This window comes from Cicer arietinum, chromosome 3 (genome assembly GCF_000331145.2).
Source record: "Cicer arietinum cultivar CDC Frontier isolate Library 1 chromosome 3, Cicar.CDCFrontier_v2.0, whole genome shotgun sequence".
Classification (NCBI taxonomy): domain Eukaryota; kingdom Viridiplantae; phylum Streptophyta; class Magnoliopsida; order Fabales; family Fabaceae; genus Cicer; species Cicer arietinum.
The window spans coordinates 70412842-70430128 of NC_021162.2; the positions used below are offsets into that span (position 1 = coordinate 70412842).

General features: G+C 25.6%; 2 protein-coding genes across 2 annotated transcripts in view; both read left to right on the top strand.

Moving 5' to 3' along the window:
• The first annotated feature begins 5525 nt into the window (after positions 1-5525).
• LOC101488954 (uncharacterized) lies at positions 5526-7413 on the top strand. The gene is made up of 2 exons (XM_073365685.1): positions 5526-5861; positions 6448-7413. The coding sequence occupies exons 1-2, from the start codon at positions 5747-5749 to the stop codon at positions 7284-7286; spliced, it is 954 nt and encodes a 317-aa protein (XP_073221786.1). The 5' UTR covers positions 5526-5746; the 3' UTR covers positions 7287-7413.
• Positions 7414-15191: 7778 nt separating this feature from the next.
• The window catches only part of LOC101489279 (uncharacterized), a 2840-nt gene continuing 744 nt past the window's right edge, over positions 15192-17287 (top strand). The window contains exons 1-2 of the mRNA XM_004493899.4: positions 15192-15455; positions 15577-15743. Coding sequence (XP_004493956.1) covers positions 15368-15455; positions 15577-15743 — 255 coding nt within the window. The 5' untranslated portion in view covers positions 15192-15367. The remainder of the gene's footprint in view (positions 15456-15576; positions 15744-17287) is intronic.

Genomic DNA, 17287 nt, shown 5'->3' on the forward strand with positions numbered 1-17287 from the left:
CCCTTGTTTTAGATGAGTTTAATCAATTTTAGATTGGATTGAGACGTAAAATACTTGTTTAAAATTTATAATTTGATTCGATGACCCCATTCCACACATCCATCATATTGTAGCTCGTAAGGCTATTACAGCTATATTCATGAGTGCTAGTTAGAACTTAGAAGTAATAATACTAATAGAACGTACCTCAAAACTGAAAAAGTTTTGACTTTTATGTTCTCATGTTGGGGGATTACTCCTCCCGCAAGGCAAGGGATATACAAATCCAAAATCGATAATTTTCAATCAGATTTTGCAAGGTTCTTTTCTTTTAATTGCCAAAAGGACAGGGTTGAAAAAATGCAGTTAACGAATCTTGAATAGTGTTGGTTGACTCACTGTATGGTGAGACAGTACGGAAATTCACGAGGTCATAGTAGTGGTAGGGTCATAACTTTTTATTTTGTAATGGGTCTTTACTCTTTAACATGTTTTCTCATTTGAAGCTACATTTATGGAAGAAAATGAGAAGAAAAAATAAATTTAATATTTTAAAGGGTCATACTAATAAATGTATTTAGAGATATTAAGAATTGAAGAATAATTTTTAAATAGAAAACTTATTCTTTTATATTTTTCAAGTTTGAATTACAAAATTTTCAAATTATTTATTTATATTTGAATTATTAACAAGTATTATTGAAGCATTTGTTACTATTTCTTTATTTAAATTATTAAATTATTATTTTTTCTATCTCATAAATAGACTCTATAATATTTGAGAGTTGAGAAGATTTAAACTCATCTAATATATTTTTTTTTAAATAAAATATTTAATTGTATTTTATCATAATGATGCTTTGTTGAAATAGTTCATAAAATATATTTAAAAATATCAATGTATTTTATCATAATTATTTATATTTTTATTTGTTTTCAACTCACTTAATTTCTTCATTTATTAGAGGTGAAGTCTTTAAATAAAATGAGGTAGTCAAGATATCTCAATAAATATATTTTTATATTTAGTTGTCTTAAATAATACTACATTCATATCTAAAAGTAGGATTCATTTTAGATTTTTTATTGTCTCTTTTAAAAATAGTTCTTTCAAATTTTTAATTCTATTAATATTTTTTACTAAGTTACCATAATTGTGTTACATTTTTTTTAATGAAATATGTAATAAATAATACATTGGTTTTCTCTCTTCTATATTAGGATAACCAGTAAAATGATTTAAATTATCAACTAATTTAATACTATAGCAAATTTTCTTAATTTTTGTGATTTAGTTAATAAAATGTTATATATAAAGACAAATGTATTATATGTTTAGTTTTCCCAAACAAGTCTATTTGTCAAATAGTAGAGAAAATAAAAAAGGAAAAAAATTATTCCTTGATTGATAGATTTATTCACTTTATTTTGATACTTTTGGCCTCTATAACAACTATAAAAAAAACTTTCAACTATAAAAATTATCAAGACAAGACTCGTAAATGATGAATTTGTTATAAATAAATTATTTATTTACATTAAAAAAAAAAACATTCTTAGTCTATTTAGTATATAATCAATTATGGATAATTAATTGACTCATTCAAGGATTGTCGAGTTAAACTTTTCTAAATAGCTATTGTCATATTTTATTATTTTAACTTACATTTCATATAAATAAAAATTATTGTGATTTTTTATGGATAATTTTTTTTCTTAGGAATTATTAAGTTTAATTAAAAGTGTGTTTGTTACAACTTATTTTAAAAAATAACAACTTTTTTAAAATATTCTCTTAAGGAGTTTTCATCAATTTATTACAATTTAAAAAAAATTAGAAAAAAAGTATTTAAACTACTTTAAATTTTAGCTAATTTGAGCAGCTTCTCATTAATTTATATTTTTTTATATGTGAATTTTTTAAAATTATAATTTTCGATATAGTAAACAAATAAAGATAAATTCTATTATTTTTTTAAAGTATAAAATAATCCATAAATTATTGTATGATAATTTTTTTTTTTTATAAACCATAATAGATGGATCATATATATATATATATATATATATATTAATTTAACACTTTCATAGAAAACTATTTTAGTTTCGCTATTGCCATTAACTATTACTGTTACTTTAATTTTATTATAGATAGAAATTACTATATTCAATTAATTTCTTAAAAAATATGTATTACTTTGAACTAAAGAGAGATTTGATTGGCCCACATTCATATTCATCCGATTGAGATAGAAGAATGATACATCAAATAATTTAATGGGAATGTTGATGTAATTGAAATTTCATGTGGTTAATAACGCCCACCAAAGAAAAATAAGGGCAGAGAAAGCAATCCAATCATAAATTTCATTTGAATAGATTGAGTGGACTGAATTGTCTGAAACACTTGTTTGGTTTTTTCTTCTACCTTCGTTTCCCAGATCCGAGTGTCCCATATGTAGCTACCCTTCCACATACAAAATAATCCATCCATCAATCGACATCTATAATAGTATATGGTGTCAAGTCAAGAATAACTGCATTATTCCTGTAAAAAGACACTACATTACGAGCAACTTAATCTCACGTACGTAGCTTAGCTATATTATTTATTGGTATACATGATAATAGTTTTCAATTCCACACTTGATTTAAAAAAATAATTTATTCGATATAATATTATTAAATAAGTTAAACTCTTGAAAGTGTAATTTGATATTTATTTATACGTACACCCATATATATATATATATATATATGGTCTAAATTTTAAACAAAATTTATTATTTTTCTTTGTTATATTATTGTTTATATTATAACACCTTATATCTAATACAATATAAAATACACTCAATTTTAGTGTGTTTGAATATTATGAGAAATCATGTTTTCAAAATCATGTATTATGAAAATATAATGTTTTAAAACACACTTACATACTCATAATTCATATAAAGAATACATAAATAAATTTGTAATCTTTATAAATTCATAAATTTTGTTTTTATCTCTCCAATAAAATATCACATTTTGAGTTCATACGAAATTATTCTACAATATATTTTAATTTTTGGTGCAATGAAACATTCTTTTAATTTTTAAATTTTATTGCAAGCATATTTAAAATATTATTAAAAGTTCATCTACATAATTTATATTTTATTTAACTTAAAATGAATTAAATATAATTTTTTTTAATTGTTATATGTTTAAAATAAAAGTTTTTAAAATAAAGATTTATAAATCAAATTTTGAATTTATTTTTTGTTGATAAATTTTTTAAAGTGATTCAAACATGTATACGGAAAAACCATTCAAAAATATATGTTGATATTTCAACATAGACAAAAAAAATACAAACATAATAATTTTGTACGAACTGACAAATATAATTTTTTATTTAAAAAACTAAAAACAAAATTTAAAAATTTTATACAGACAAAAAATTTATTTAATTTTAAAATAATATTTTCAAACAATTTTTTATTTTATTTGTTGGCACGTGTTTTCAAGACAACAATATTATTGCTTAGAGTCCAAAATGACTTAGGAAGATATTCCAGAGATTATAAAATATTGTGTTTAATTAAACGAGAGAAAGAGGGAAATTTTAATAGAAGAAAAGAAATATACTATTACATTTTTCATCATAGTAATATTTAAGATTATATGGAATATTTGTGTAAAAAATAATCACATTAATAATGCAGATTTATGCAAGCTACACGAGCCTAACGGGGTTAGCCCGTTACGAATTTGGTCTTATAAGAGCTCGGGCTAAAACACCATCTTATAATTCGAGTTTAAGATTTGATGCTCAACCCCTTTGTGATGGCTCTCAACATGAGTCGTATATGCTAACTCTCATGTATTATTTGTCTCAACAGTTCGGTTTCCAAAAATGATGTTATACGGTTTCCAAAAAATATGTTATAATAGAAAACAGTACTTTGAGTTTAGTCGAGCGGAGTCTTACCAATTATTATTTTGGTTAGGATTCAATTTGAAATTATCTTAAATAATTCATTATTTGTTTGCAACTCAAAAATTAGATGATTTTTAGAAAATTTCATCTTTGAGCATAAATTATAAAAATTAAGAATAAACAAATCATGATCACATTTAAGTTAAATTGACAGATAAAGTAAAAGACCATGATCATATATAACATTAAAATATCAATCAATAGTAGAAAATTGAACTTAATTTAAATATTTCACACAAAATAAAATCCAAATATAATTGAAGTTAACAGCACCTGAATTATGATACCGAGCCCCACCGGTAGATTTGTTGTTCTGGAGCAGCTGAGCTAGCGTGGTTACAAAAAGATCAGTAACAACATAGAGACAAGGCTCAAGGCTGGTATCAGGGAGATCCAAATCCAGTTACTTAACTTAATATTGGGTCTAGTTCGCTGAGGATGCATTTATCTAATTGTCTTGTAGCTTTATGATTCATATTAATTTTTTCCCGAATAACAGACAATATTTTAGATTTGTCAGAAAAAAATAAATTTCAACAGTCTATTTTAATTTTTTATGTAGAAAATAAAATTATCAAAATATATGATAATATTATTATTATTTTATTTGTAAATATAATTTAATCGATATATTTTTAGATACAAAATTTTATTATAATGCAAATAATTTTTAAATATATAAGACTTTGTCACAATAATTCTTAAATATATTAGTCATATCTTGGTTAAGCTTGCTCAAAGATATAACTACTAAAATCCTTATTTTAGACTTACAAATAAAAATGTATTTTTTATAAACAAAAAATTAAAGCTATATATACCAATAAAAAGTAGACATAAATCAAAATTAGTTCTAAGCCCTATTTATTATTCAAAATTATTGAAACGCCTTTAACCTATTTAATTTATAAAACTGTTAATAAAAGAAAAATGTAAAAATATATTTATAATTTTAATGTGTTTAAAAAATCTAATAACGATTGCTCACAAATTTAAAAATCAAAACTAAAGTTTTTAGCAATTTATATATATAAATTTATATTAAAATGTAAGAAACAACAAGTGACTTTTAGAGCAAGGAAGCTTACCCCATACCTCAAAAGTTGAAATAATAATATTTCATTGTTTCAAAATTATAGTTGATCATTTCAAAATATTTAAAAAAAATGATAAATAAATAAATAAATAAAACAACAATTTTTTCAAATTATATATTAGTTATTAATTAATTTTTATTATTATAAATATAAAATGGAAAATAATAATTTAAAATAATATTAATAAATAATATAATTAAAAATAATAATTAAAATTATATTTAAAATTAATAATAACAATTATTTTTAATTAAAAAAGAAATATATATCTCAAGAAAAATATATATATAATATTCATTTATTTGTAAAAAAAAAAAAATCTAGTAGCCAAAGTCACAATCTTTACATAGAAGTTAATAATCTAAATTCAAATTTAAATTACTATATATCAATATCTTGGATATCAACGTCCTTCTAACAAATATCCGAATTGTAATTACGAGAGTGACGATAAAGTAAAGCGTATTCAGCCACCCAACCCATCCGTGCAAATACGAAAATAAAATAAACAAGTCCACAACAAAAATACAAAAAATAAGAAAAAGCATTTTTCAGAAATCAAGCAAGCTCCCAGAGCCAGCCACACCATATCTCTCTCTCTCTCATTCATTTACCTCCCAAACCCAAAACTCTCAAACACACACTTCACTTCGTACAAACCAACCGAGTGAACAAAACACAAAACATGAAGCTAACATCAAAAAGCATTTCAAGTCCAGCTCGCACAGACAAATTTCCTCCACCACTAATGAGATTCTTAAGAAGCAATGCAGGAAGTAGAAGCAGAAGGTCAAGGTCTAGTCCTATGTTCGTTCTCCGCAAAAAAAACAACACCACTAACATTGAAACTCAAGAACCTTCTTCCCCTAAAGTCACTTGTATCTCAAGAAAAATATATATATAATATTCATTTATTTGTAAAAAAAAAAAAATCTAGTAGCCAAAGTCACAATCTTTACATAGAAGTTAATAATCTAAATTCAAATTTAAATTACTATATATCAATATCTTGGATATCAACGTCCTTCTAACAAATATCCGAATTGTAATTACGAGAGTGACGATAAAGTAAAGCGTATTCAGCCACCCAACCCATCCGTGCAAATACGAAAATAAAATAAACAAGTCCACAACAAAAATACAAAAAATAAGAAAAAGCATTTTTCAGAAATCAAGCAAGCTCCCAGAGCCAGCCACACCATATCTCTCTCTCTCTCATTCATTTACCTCCCAAACCCAAAACTCTCAAACACACACTTCACTTCGTACAAACCAACCGAGTGAACAAAACACAAAACATGAAGCTAACATCAAAAAGCATTTCAAGTCCAGCTCGCACAGACAAATTTCCTCCACCACTAATGAGATTCTTAAGAAGCAATGCAGGAAGTAGAAGCAGAAGGTCAAGGTCTAGTCCTATGTTCGTTCTCCGCAAAAAAAACAACACCACTAACATTGAAACTCAAGAACCTTCTTCCCCTAAAGTCACTTGCATGGGTCAAGTAAGAGCCAAACGCTCCTCCAAATCTAAATCCAAACAAAAACAAAAACAATCCTCCACCGCTCCAACTCACTACTGCTGGTGGATTAAAAAGCCCAACACATGCCGATGTCGGCCTGTTTGGCCCAAATGGACTTTCTTTCGAAGAAAACCCACTAAACAACCCAAACAAGATTCACTTAAATCAGACTCTAATAGTAATTTCCACCAACAAAACGAACAGAGATGTAGTGTTACTGTTGATATTGATAACGATTTCGCCTCACATTCAAATTCAAATTCAAACTCTTTTTCTCCTCCCAAAAACGCTTTCCTATTAACAAGGTGTAGATCCGCACCGTACAGATCTTCATCTCTTGCAAGTAGGTTTTGGAGTTCCCCTTTAAGAAACGAAGAAACAGAATCTACTTCCGTTGACGATAACGAGAAACAGAGTTCTCATTCGAAGCAGAGAGAGTCAATTTCTGATAAAGATGAATCGGTAAGCGAAATAATCGGTTCAATTAGGGATTCAGAAAATGTTAAAGAGTTGTTGTTATTGAAAGAAAGGGAAATGCAAAAGGAAGAAGATTCTACGGTGGCGCGTGCTGTTGTACTCACTCGGTGCAAATCGGAACCGGCGCGAACCGGTTACGGAGTTGAAGCTGAGGTAAATAGTTTATGGAAAAAAACAAGGTTGGATTTTGCTGTTACCTCTTCTCCTCTCCGCATACTTCCTGATTAATTAATTTTTATTTTTATTATTATTACTTTACTCTACTTTTTTGTTTTTCATCAATAGTTTTTACTTATTAGGGTTGAATATAGTTCTCAAAATCAGTTGAATATAATAATAGTTCTCAGTTTTTTTTTGCTTTGTGTTGATATAATTGCTTGCTTTTTAATCCTGAAGTTGTACGATTTAATCTGTATGACTTTTGGTAACGTAAAAAGGTAGTAGTAAATAGGTGGTACGTTTAAAGAAGTGCCAGGACAGAAAATACTCACAGCTTTACATTACATTCAAAAATAGTAAGATACAGTATATTAAACTGAAATAAACAAATATGTAATTAATTATTCAGAATTACCCTTTAAGCATTGGTAGTAATTACTAATTAGTACTATTTAACTCCCGTTCAAATATGAGGAGTTTGTTGAGAAGATAGATTTTAATAAGTACTTTCTAGCCTTCTAGGTAAGGATCCCACTTGCTTTTCAATATTAAAATACTAATCTTTTTAAGAATATTATTAAAATATTGATTAAGAAACCAATTTTACTCCTAATTTACCTTCACTTATTTTTCAATGGCATAAGTTATAACTAACATTTAATGAAATACACGTAACTTGTTATTCTTTTTTACACCTATTAATTAGTTTACACTACTTAAAAAATGAGTGAGTGCAAAAAGATAAAACAAAAATTAATAGATTCAAATTAGTAAATTTTATAGGGATTTCTTAACTTACAACCATTAATTTTTTTAGTAGGTAATAATCAACACGTTATAAAAAAAATCTGTCAAATACATATACTCTCTTCAGTCTAGTTGAAAAAAAAATTTTACTCACTTTGAACATTTTTAGATGTTTTAATGTCATCTACACATATTAATACAACTAATAAATTTTATTATTTTAATGAAATTATTTATATTTTTCTTATAATACCTTTTATTATTTACTATTTTTATTCCATATTTTTTCACCGCCATATATATAAATTAAGGACATTATAAAAGAATATAGTTAATATTGAATTAAATTTTAAAAACGAAAATATATAAAAATATTTTTTTTTCTTCACAAAAACGACAATTAAACGGGTGCGGAGGGAGTAGTAAAGTGCTCTCTCTATCGTGAATAATAAGAAGAAAAAAAATTGCCTAAATTATGCATATTAAGAAACATTTCCTCATGAATAATGAAGTATTGTTTATCATATTAAATCTATAAAATCCCAATAAAAAAAGTTGTGTTTGTTGCCAAAATTACCTTCAATGATGAATAAATTGATGTCAAAAGTTATATGAAATGATATAATTTAGAGATGACTCCAAAATTAAAGATATTATTATCATTAAATATATAAGAGAAGTTATTAATTTTTGTTTATATACACTAACATTTTATTTTAGAGAAAATATTGTTTTAAATGAATTGATTTATAATTTATTGATACATACTCGTTTAGAAAACTTTTTCAATATATATATCGTCATTAATAAATTGTACTATTAAATAAAATAAGTACTACATGCTGACCCACTCAAATACCTAAATGTGGTGAGCAAATTGTGGATGCTTTAAGCTGTCTCTTAACTCTTTGCTCCCTCATTGGAACAAGAATTGTTTTGATAATAATATTTGGAATGAGTTTAATGGAATAGGCAGCTGTAGAGAGTCTAAACGGTATACTTAATGCTTGCGTTTCATTACACAAACCTGACCTTACTGAGTTCTGCTGCAATTTGCTTTCACGTGCTGTTTTTTTGTTTTAGTAATAATCAAATTAATAATTTCATTTGTTTTGATTATATAATTAATAGTTCACTTTTTCATCTTAATTTATGCTAAAATCCAGATAGTATAATTTAAAGAGACAAATAAATGAATGCAAAACCACTTTTCAGACTAGGATTTGGAAACTTTCTTTTTTAGAATAGCGATTCTCTAACTCGAGATATATACAGTGGAAAAAGGAGAGGACATATGATAAATAATTCAATGAAAAGAGGAAAAAGTGTAAGAAATTATCATGAATATATATATTGTAATTTTAATGTAGTATTAATTAATTTTTAATTTTAATTTTTAATCGACTTTTATTCATAATAATAATAAATAAAGATCCCAATGCTTAAAAATGACATGAAGAGAGCATAAGATTGTTTAATTTTCATCTTCTTTGTTTTATTTATAGAGAAGATTTATAGTTTTTTTTATAATTCGTGTGAAACAACTTAATATGACATCACTAGAGTTGAAGATTTTTTTTAGCAAGGCCAGCATAACACTTAAACGAAGGTATCTTTGGATTCTCTGACCAACTTTCCTACTGCGTGGAAAGTGGAAAGTGAAAATTGGAAAATCAACTAATGACTTTGAGGTCTCTTCTCCCCCGTGTTTATTTACAGTGCTCTTATTAAGATACTACTAATATATCTTAAAAGAATCAAATATTGAAATATTGTTTATTCAATTTCTCAATTGTTTGAAAATTGCTTTTTTCAACACAAATTTCTAATATTTTGTATTCCTTACACGTGCATTAGATCACTCATTTTTAATTCTGATCCAGGTATTCTTTTCTTTAGTTATAAGATGGATTTTCAATTTTTTCTTCTTATCTACCAAACGAATATTGACATACTTAATGAACTATAACTTGTTTATGTTTGAAAATGATTTTGGAATTTAAGCACAAAATGTTGAAAGTTAGAGTTAGTATTGTGTGAATTAAAAAAAATATAAAAGTTTCGGATAAGAGAATAATCATATACTTTTAGTGTTTATAAGATCGAGGTTTAATTTTGAAGGTATCTCAATAAGATATCCAATTTAGTAAAGAAGTTAGAATATACTCAAATCAACCACCATTTGTATCATTTGGGATAAGTGATGTATTATTTTTTGTTTTGTCCCAAATATTCATTCTATTTTTTTTATCGAATATTCTCTCTTTATATTTTCGAGTCTATTTTATTTGGTGCAATAATAAAATCGCTACAATGTTTTGATAATAATATTATATTTTTAAGTGATTTTAACCGTCATATATTACCGATGTAATTTTAGAACAGTTTCATTTTAGTGCAATAGTAAAGTCAATATAATATTTTTGGACGTTTTATCTCACTGATATTGTGGTTGATATCAGTATCCAGAAAAGTAATATTTTTAGCAACATTTTATAACACATAGCGGTAAAATAATAACAGTGGCTTCTATGGTAACCATCACATTTGTAAAAGAATTTAGTTATGTGCAGTATTGTTGTGATTTCAATATTAATATCAGAAATAGAAGAAAATAAAAGTGGATGTGCAAATAAATTGTGAACCTAGGATTAACCTGAAGTTTTGGTGACAAACTTAAATGAAGTTGGTGTTATTTTCTCCTCGAGCGATATATATTCCCCAGTTAATGGAAGTAAAGTCCATGTGCGTCAGTGATCAGTTGCATTGAATTGTTGAATTATCTGTTTGTTAATGGCATGTGACACTGTGGAATTGCATTTATAATAAGATGATGAAGCGACAGCAGAGTTGATAATTACTAATACTACTTGTTGATAAATAGTGATAATAGGTGGTCCATTTATGTCCACGCATTAAATCTCCTTCATTTGATGGACCACTCAACGGAATATTTTTAACCTTTTTTTGACAAGAACGGAATATTTGAACCTAACCTATTTTCAACATTGCTCTTTATTTACTTTCCCCCTTTAATTCAGGTATTACACAACACGGGAAAGTTGAATTTTATAAAGAGGAATTAATAAATATGAATATTCCGTACATATAGCAACCACTAATTCATTAACAATTATTTTATTTCCTATTTAAATACAAACAAAAATAAAAATTGGTTCTCAACTTCTTGTTTACAAAATTTCTATATTTTTAGGTATTTGCCTATTACGAGTAAAAGAAGTTCTCAATTGAAGGTATGTGCCAATTTTTTTTTTTGCCCAACTAACATTAATATTTTCAAACAAGTTCTCAATTGTATCACATTGATTTCCATTTGCAAAGCATCTCAGTCTACAGAAATAGTGTTTGGATTCACGTCTTGAGTGGGTCTAAACGTGTAGCCACACACACGCTACTGATTGTAGTTTCACTATTTCCATGTTATAACATACCTCATAATGCGAGAAATTGTATTTGTCCTCGTTTGTTTTTGTGATTTGCGTTTTACTCATTGTAATTGTGTTTTTTTGTTACACGTCATTCTTTTAGAATCTATTTTATATATTATATTTGATTTTTTCTAATAAATATATTCTTAACTATTTATCTCTAGTGTGTTAGCTCATTGGTCGCATGAGTAATATGTGGAATGCAAACATATACAAATTGTTTTTGAGTTTTTTCAAATACCTTTCAAGTAAATTCTAATTTGACAAATACTTTTATTTAGATATTAATATAACTTCATGCAAAAAAAAACATATTTGTATCATATATTTTAATTCTTAGTATATCTTGCTTAAATTTTTTTAATAACTTTAAGAGTTAATATACAGTTCATTATAAGTTACCATCAATGGATCATTAACATTATTATCAACAATGGTATAAATAAATTGATTATTAAAGAAATTAATCTTTTATAAGGAGTTATATAATAGTTTGGTAGTATTGGGTGAGGAATTTACATATTAGAAAGTGTAAAATCGTGTTCAATTCACACTTAATAATTTTTTAAAAAATTCTAACAATTAACTATGACCATTTAAGAAAAATATCTTTATAATAGAATTTTATCTAAGAATTGTTGTGACTCCATACAAACCATTGGTAAACAAACGAGCATCCGAAGATTGCAACTTCCAAATAACTTTTTAAAACAAATAACAATAACCAATAATTAAGTATACAAATAACAAATAAAAAATAAGTAAAGAAGAATAATGGAAAGCTTATTAATAGAAAGATTAAAATAGCTAAGCGTTCTAATCAAGTGACAAATGTTATATTAGTCATAACAATAAATTTGCTTTTTTGTAATGTATGTATAAATTTCATTCTATATCTATTATATTTTCTACAATAAACAGTAAGGGATCATTTTGACAAAATAATAGTTAACATTATTTTGAACTTTGAAATTAATAAATTAAAAGAAGTAAATTAAAAAAAAGACAGATAAAAACGAATTGATGAAAATTTTTATAAGCATTTGTTTATACCACATTTTAATACGTAAGATTTGCATACAATAAGGATTATTAATCATTATTTTTTAATTAAAATTTTATTTTCTATTTAATAAAAGGAGAAATTATTGAAAAATGAAACCATAAAATAATTATAAATATGTTGCAATCCCAAAACAATTAAATATATCCCAAAAATAAAAAGGTTCAACACATATTTAGAAATGAATGGAATGAGTGAAGAATTCTAAAATTCTCTTGTTGTTTGAGGTGGAATTGTAAATTCATCAAAATTAGTGAATTAAAAATGTCCCATACAAGCCCAGAATTTTAAAGTGGAATTGTTATTTCATCAAAATTAGTTAATTAAAAATGTCCCATAAAATCTCAGAATTTTGAAACTTCTCCATATTGTTTATCCAAACAAGATATTTTATGACACATCACTTTAATTTCTCTAAAAAATTATATTCCTTGTTAAAATGCTTCATCCAACTCTGAAACTCTGAAAGTAAAATCTCTATAACTTTTTTAGCCTTGTTCTTGTTTATTTGGACAAAATTTTGAGCTTTGTTCTTGTCATGTACTTCTGCGAGTCCTTACGCTGCAACTCGAGACCTTGGATCCACCAAGCCTCTACATGGGCTTCGTTGTTGATATCAAAATTGGAAAATTGAATTTTGTACCTACAATTGAATTTAGAACGAAATTTTAAATAGTTATTTTTTAATTTGAAAATTTTATTTTTGAAATTTCTTGGAGTTAGTCTCATCCGAAAATTTGAAAATCAAGTAGTTATTCGCAACCAAATATTTCATTTGTAAAATATTTGGTATTAAAAAATGATTATCGGAAATTTTGTTCTTGAAATTTTCGTATAAATATATTTTTACATTTTTTTTTCAGTGAGCACTAGAGGAGAAAAAACACTGTAGAACATTCTTGAATTCGACCTCCTAAACAATATAGTAGAAGAGCCGTCGTCGAAAAAAGAAAAAAAAGTAACTAATTGGCTGTGAAGTCGACAAATTAAACTAATAATACATCCATTCCTTCCTCTCTCATGATCTCTAAGTTAGAGCGAGTAATAATAACAATTACTCTATTTTTTTGGTCAATCTCTCTTGCCCATGATATGACACCTTTTTGTTACTAAAAAATTTGATCAATTTTGAATGTTTAAGTCAAATTTATATATAAATGTTTTTTATCCCTATTCCCAAAAAAAAAAAATCGGAAGAAAAAAAAATATTATGTACAAATTTAGAAATTCTCAGTAGAATAAAATTAACTACCGGAAATTTAAAGGCATAAATTTTCGATAGAATAAAAGTAACTAAAAGAAATTTAAAGACACAAAATTTCTGATAGAATAAATAGTATATTAGAAATTTTGTTGACAAAATTTCCCATAGACAATTTATACTACCGACAAATTTATGCCTTGAAATTTATGGCAGTGCTTAATTGTGTGCCAGATTTTTGCAGAAACAATTTAATTATTGAAAATTTTGGTGAGGATGTAAGATTTTGGAGTAATTTTCTCTTTATCTTTGATTGAATGAAAATGAAAAAAAGAAAATTAGATTTTTTACATTTTGAGGGGGTATAAATTTAATTATGAGGATACAAAATCCAATTTTTCAAAACTACCCATTTATATTTTTAATATTGGTTAGTTCGAATATATGAATAATAACAAGTGTATTTTACTCTAAATTTACTATCATAATTAGAAGTTCCAAAACAAAATGGAATAAACTAAAATATTATTTAAAATGCAAAAAATACTGTTTGGATTACTTTCAAATAAAATTTTACTTTTTAATTTACCATTTCATTTTAATTACAAAACCAGTACATTATTTTCGATATGTACGTATTTTTTTTTTTTTAATATTTATAAAAAAGGATGACAATTTTATAATAAAAAAATTGGTCCTATATGCAACCATCACGAAGACTTTCTTTAAGGGTTTTTACTTTCATGGCATGGCATTAGTGGTGTTTTCCGTATTGAGATTTTTGCTCTCTTTTATGATATAATCGTTTTCACAGCAACGTGTAGCTATCCTAAAAAACCCATACACAAAAAAGAGTGTTTATATAGATACGTGTTTTTATAGATATATTATTCTTTCATCTTGTTTACCAGTTGCATTTAATAAGTTATATAATAATGAATAAATACTTTTTAAATGTAATGAAGTAAAATTAATGGTTAAACTCATTTAGTTTTTTTTTTAAGTGTTAGATAGAAGAAACTAAAAATTATCATTAAAAAATGATAAAATAATTAATGTCATGTTGACACACAAGATCGTCTTCAAAACCCAATGCGGTGGCTCCATTAGCTCTTGGGTGTATGAAATTTTGCTCCAAATGGTTTTTAAACATCTTGCCTCGTCATTTTGCATGATTAATTTGTCCACCATTCTCCGTTGGTTTGTTTTCCTCCTAGTTGAAGCTTTTATTTAAAATAATTCAATTCGTTAATACTAATTATTTTCAATTTGTTCAAGACAGTACTTGTAGACCAACCTAAAAAGTTAAAAATGAGATGTTTATGGGCATAAGTAATGGAAGCATTAATGTCCCAAACCAACACATCCACGTCGATGCCTCGCAACTTATTGCTGTGTCGATGGTGACGGTTTCAATATTGCCAAAAAAAAAAAAAAGAAAAACTGAAAAGTAAATAATAATAAGGAAATTTATTTATTATATACTCAACTGTATTTTGCCTCTTGGTTGTGCCTTGACCATGTAGAATACGTTTCTTCCGTGAACTTGCATAAATTATAATTCTTTTTTTTTTCTTCCTTTTCCCACCCTATATATAAATAAATAAATAACCTAATAATCATAGTGTTTTTCCTTTACTTCTAAATCTAATATATAGTTTTTATTTAAAAATCCTTAAGAAATTTGTGCATGTCATACATGGAGATCAGATCCTCCACCTTCATCAGCAATTGCTTCTTTCTCTTTCTGATACTAAGTCTCCCTTATTTTTCTAGAGGTTTGCACTCGATTTTCTGTCACCCCATAAAATTATATTATGTGTACATGCCTATTTATATATTATAGTATTATTTTATAATAATTATTAAACTGTTATTGGCTATGTTGTTTAATTTTAGGGGGATTGGAAGCATTGGATTCAGAGATTTATGAGATCGATTATAGAGGTCCGGAGACACACTCATCTATGCCTCCACCTGATCATTCCCATGACAAGCCTCATTACAAAAGCTCTACAGCTGCAACAAAAGCTATAATGGGTGTTCATGCTACTATGAAACAAAAGGCAAGTTTTAGATTCAATTAATCAGCTTCTCATTCATCATGATCTGGGATTTTATTATATATATAGTAATTAAATTCTTTTTCTTCTTACAATAAAGCAAAAGAGTAACGAATATTAGAAAATGTGATGTGCAATTTCATTTTAGTACTTGTGGTTAGATGTAATCATTACCTACATTTTTAAGGATACTTATTTATAAATAAATAAAAAATTAACAATACTATAATATAGTCTATTACTATAGTTTTCATCTATAAAAATTGATTAGTTACTTAAAAAGAAACTATAATATAGTCTATTACTTGACATTCTTTCACATAAGAAATAAGTGGTTTAGTCTTCCATTAACATAAAAACTTTAGTATTTTGCCTTACTAATAAAAACAATTATATTGAGTAAAAAAATGAAAACAATTACCTAATCTTTCAAATTGTATATTCAAACATTTTAAAAGTAAAGCTCAACATGTGTCATATATAATTTTTCTATTGGAGACAACATCTAACACACACCATTATACTTTTGATACGTTGTTGTTGTATTGAATTCTTATAATTATGATCATGTTTTTTAGAATTTTTCGATAAAAAAACCACATATTTAAAAAATAATCACTTTTAATAATTTTAAGATTTCTTTGTTACAATTATAAAAATATGGATTTCGACAATCTATAATATAATTTTTTTTATTAAATTTTTTTCTTCTAAAAAATATAAATTATTTTATATTTGTTTATTGTAACCAAAATTAATTTTTTTTAAATCATTTATAAAAAATAAGTTTTTATGAGGAATTCCTAAAAACGTCCTCTCATTTCAAACTTTAAAAACCGTAACAAATACCAAAAGTCATTATTTTAAAAAATAAACCGTAACATCCAGGCTCTCGATTTGTTTGTTAACAAAATTAAAAATTTTTGAAAAAAAAATCTGAAAGCTATTTTAAATAAACTGTAACAATGCTCTCTCTCTCTATATATATCTAAAACTTTTTTAAAAGAGATATGCTATGTTTGTTTGGGAGAACACTACTATAACTAGTACTCTTTAATTGTTTTGAAAATATTACACATAGAGGGGGAAAATTGGAAATTTATTTCAATTTAAACCCTTTGAAGAAAAACAAATCTTAATGTATGAATTACTATTATTTATTTCTCTTTTTTTCATATACCTAATTTGTCTTTAAATGTCTCTTTACATTTTCTTTTCAACCATCGAACAATCATAATTGTTACGACTTCTGTAAAATTTATGAAAAATATAACATAAAATTAACACAATTATTGTATAGACGAAATCATATGTAAATTTCATCAATCTTTATTAAGATTTATGATTTTTTACAAGTTCAAGTAAGGTGTGTCTTCTCTCACCTTCATTTGTTAGTTTCAAAAAAAAAGAAAATTGACTTGATTAATTTGCGGATTTCCAAAAAGATGACAACTATATATTCTATTTTTTTTTTTTTGCAAATAAATAATAACAGTCGGGTATTAGTTTTACTTGGATATATATATATATATATATATATATATATA

Bases quoted from the DNA above. Each gene is read 5' to 3' on its own strand.
- LOC101488954 (XM_073365685.1), top strand. From the start codon at position 5,747: ATGAAGCTAACATCAAAAAGCATTTCAAGTCCAGCTCGCACAGACAAA. The intron at 5,862-6,447 runs GTCCTATGTTCG...GAAGCAATGCAG, and splicing joins AAGCAGAAGGTCAAGGTCTA to GAAGTAGAAGCAGAAGGTCA.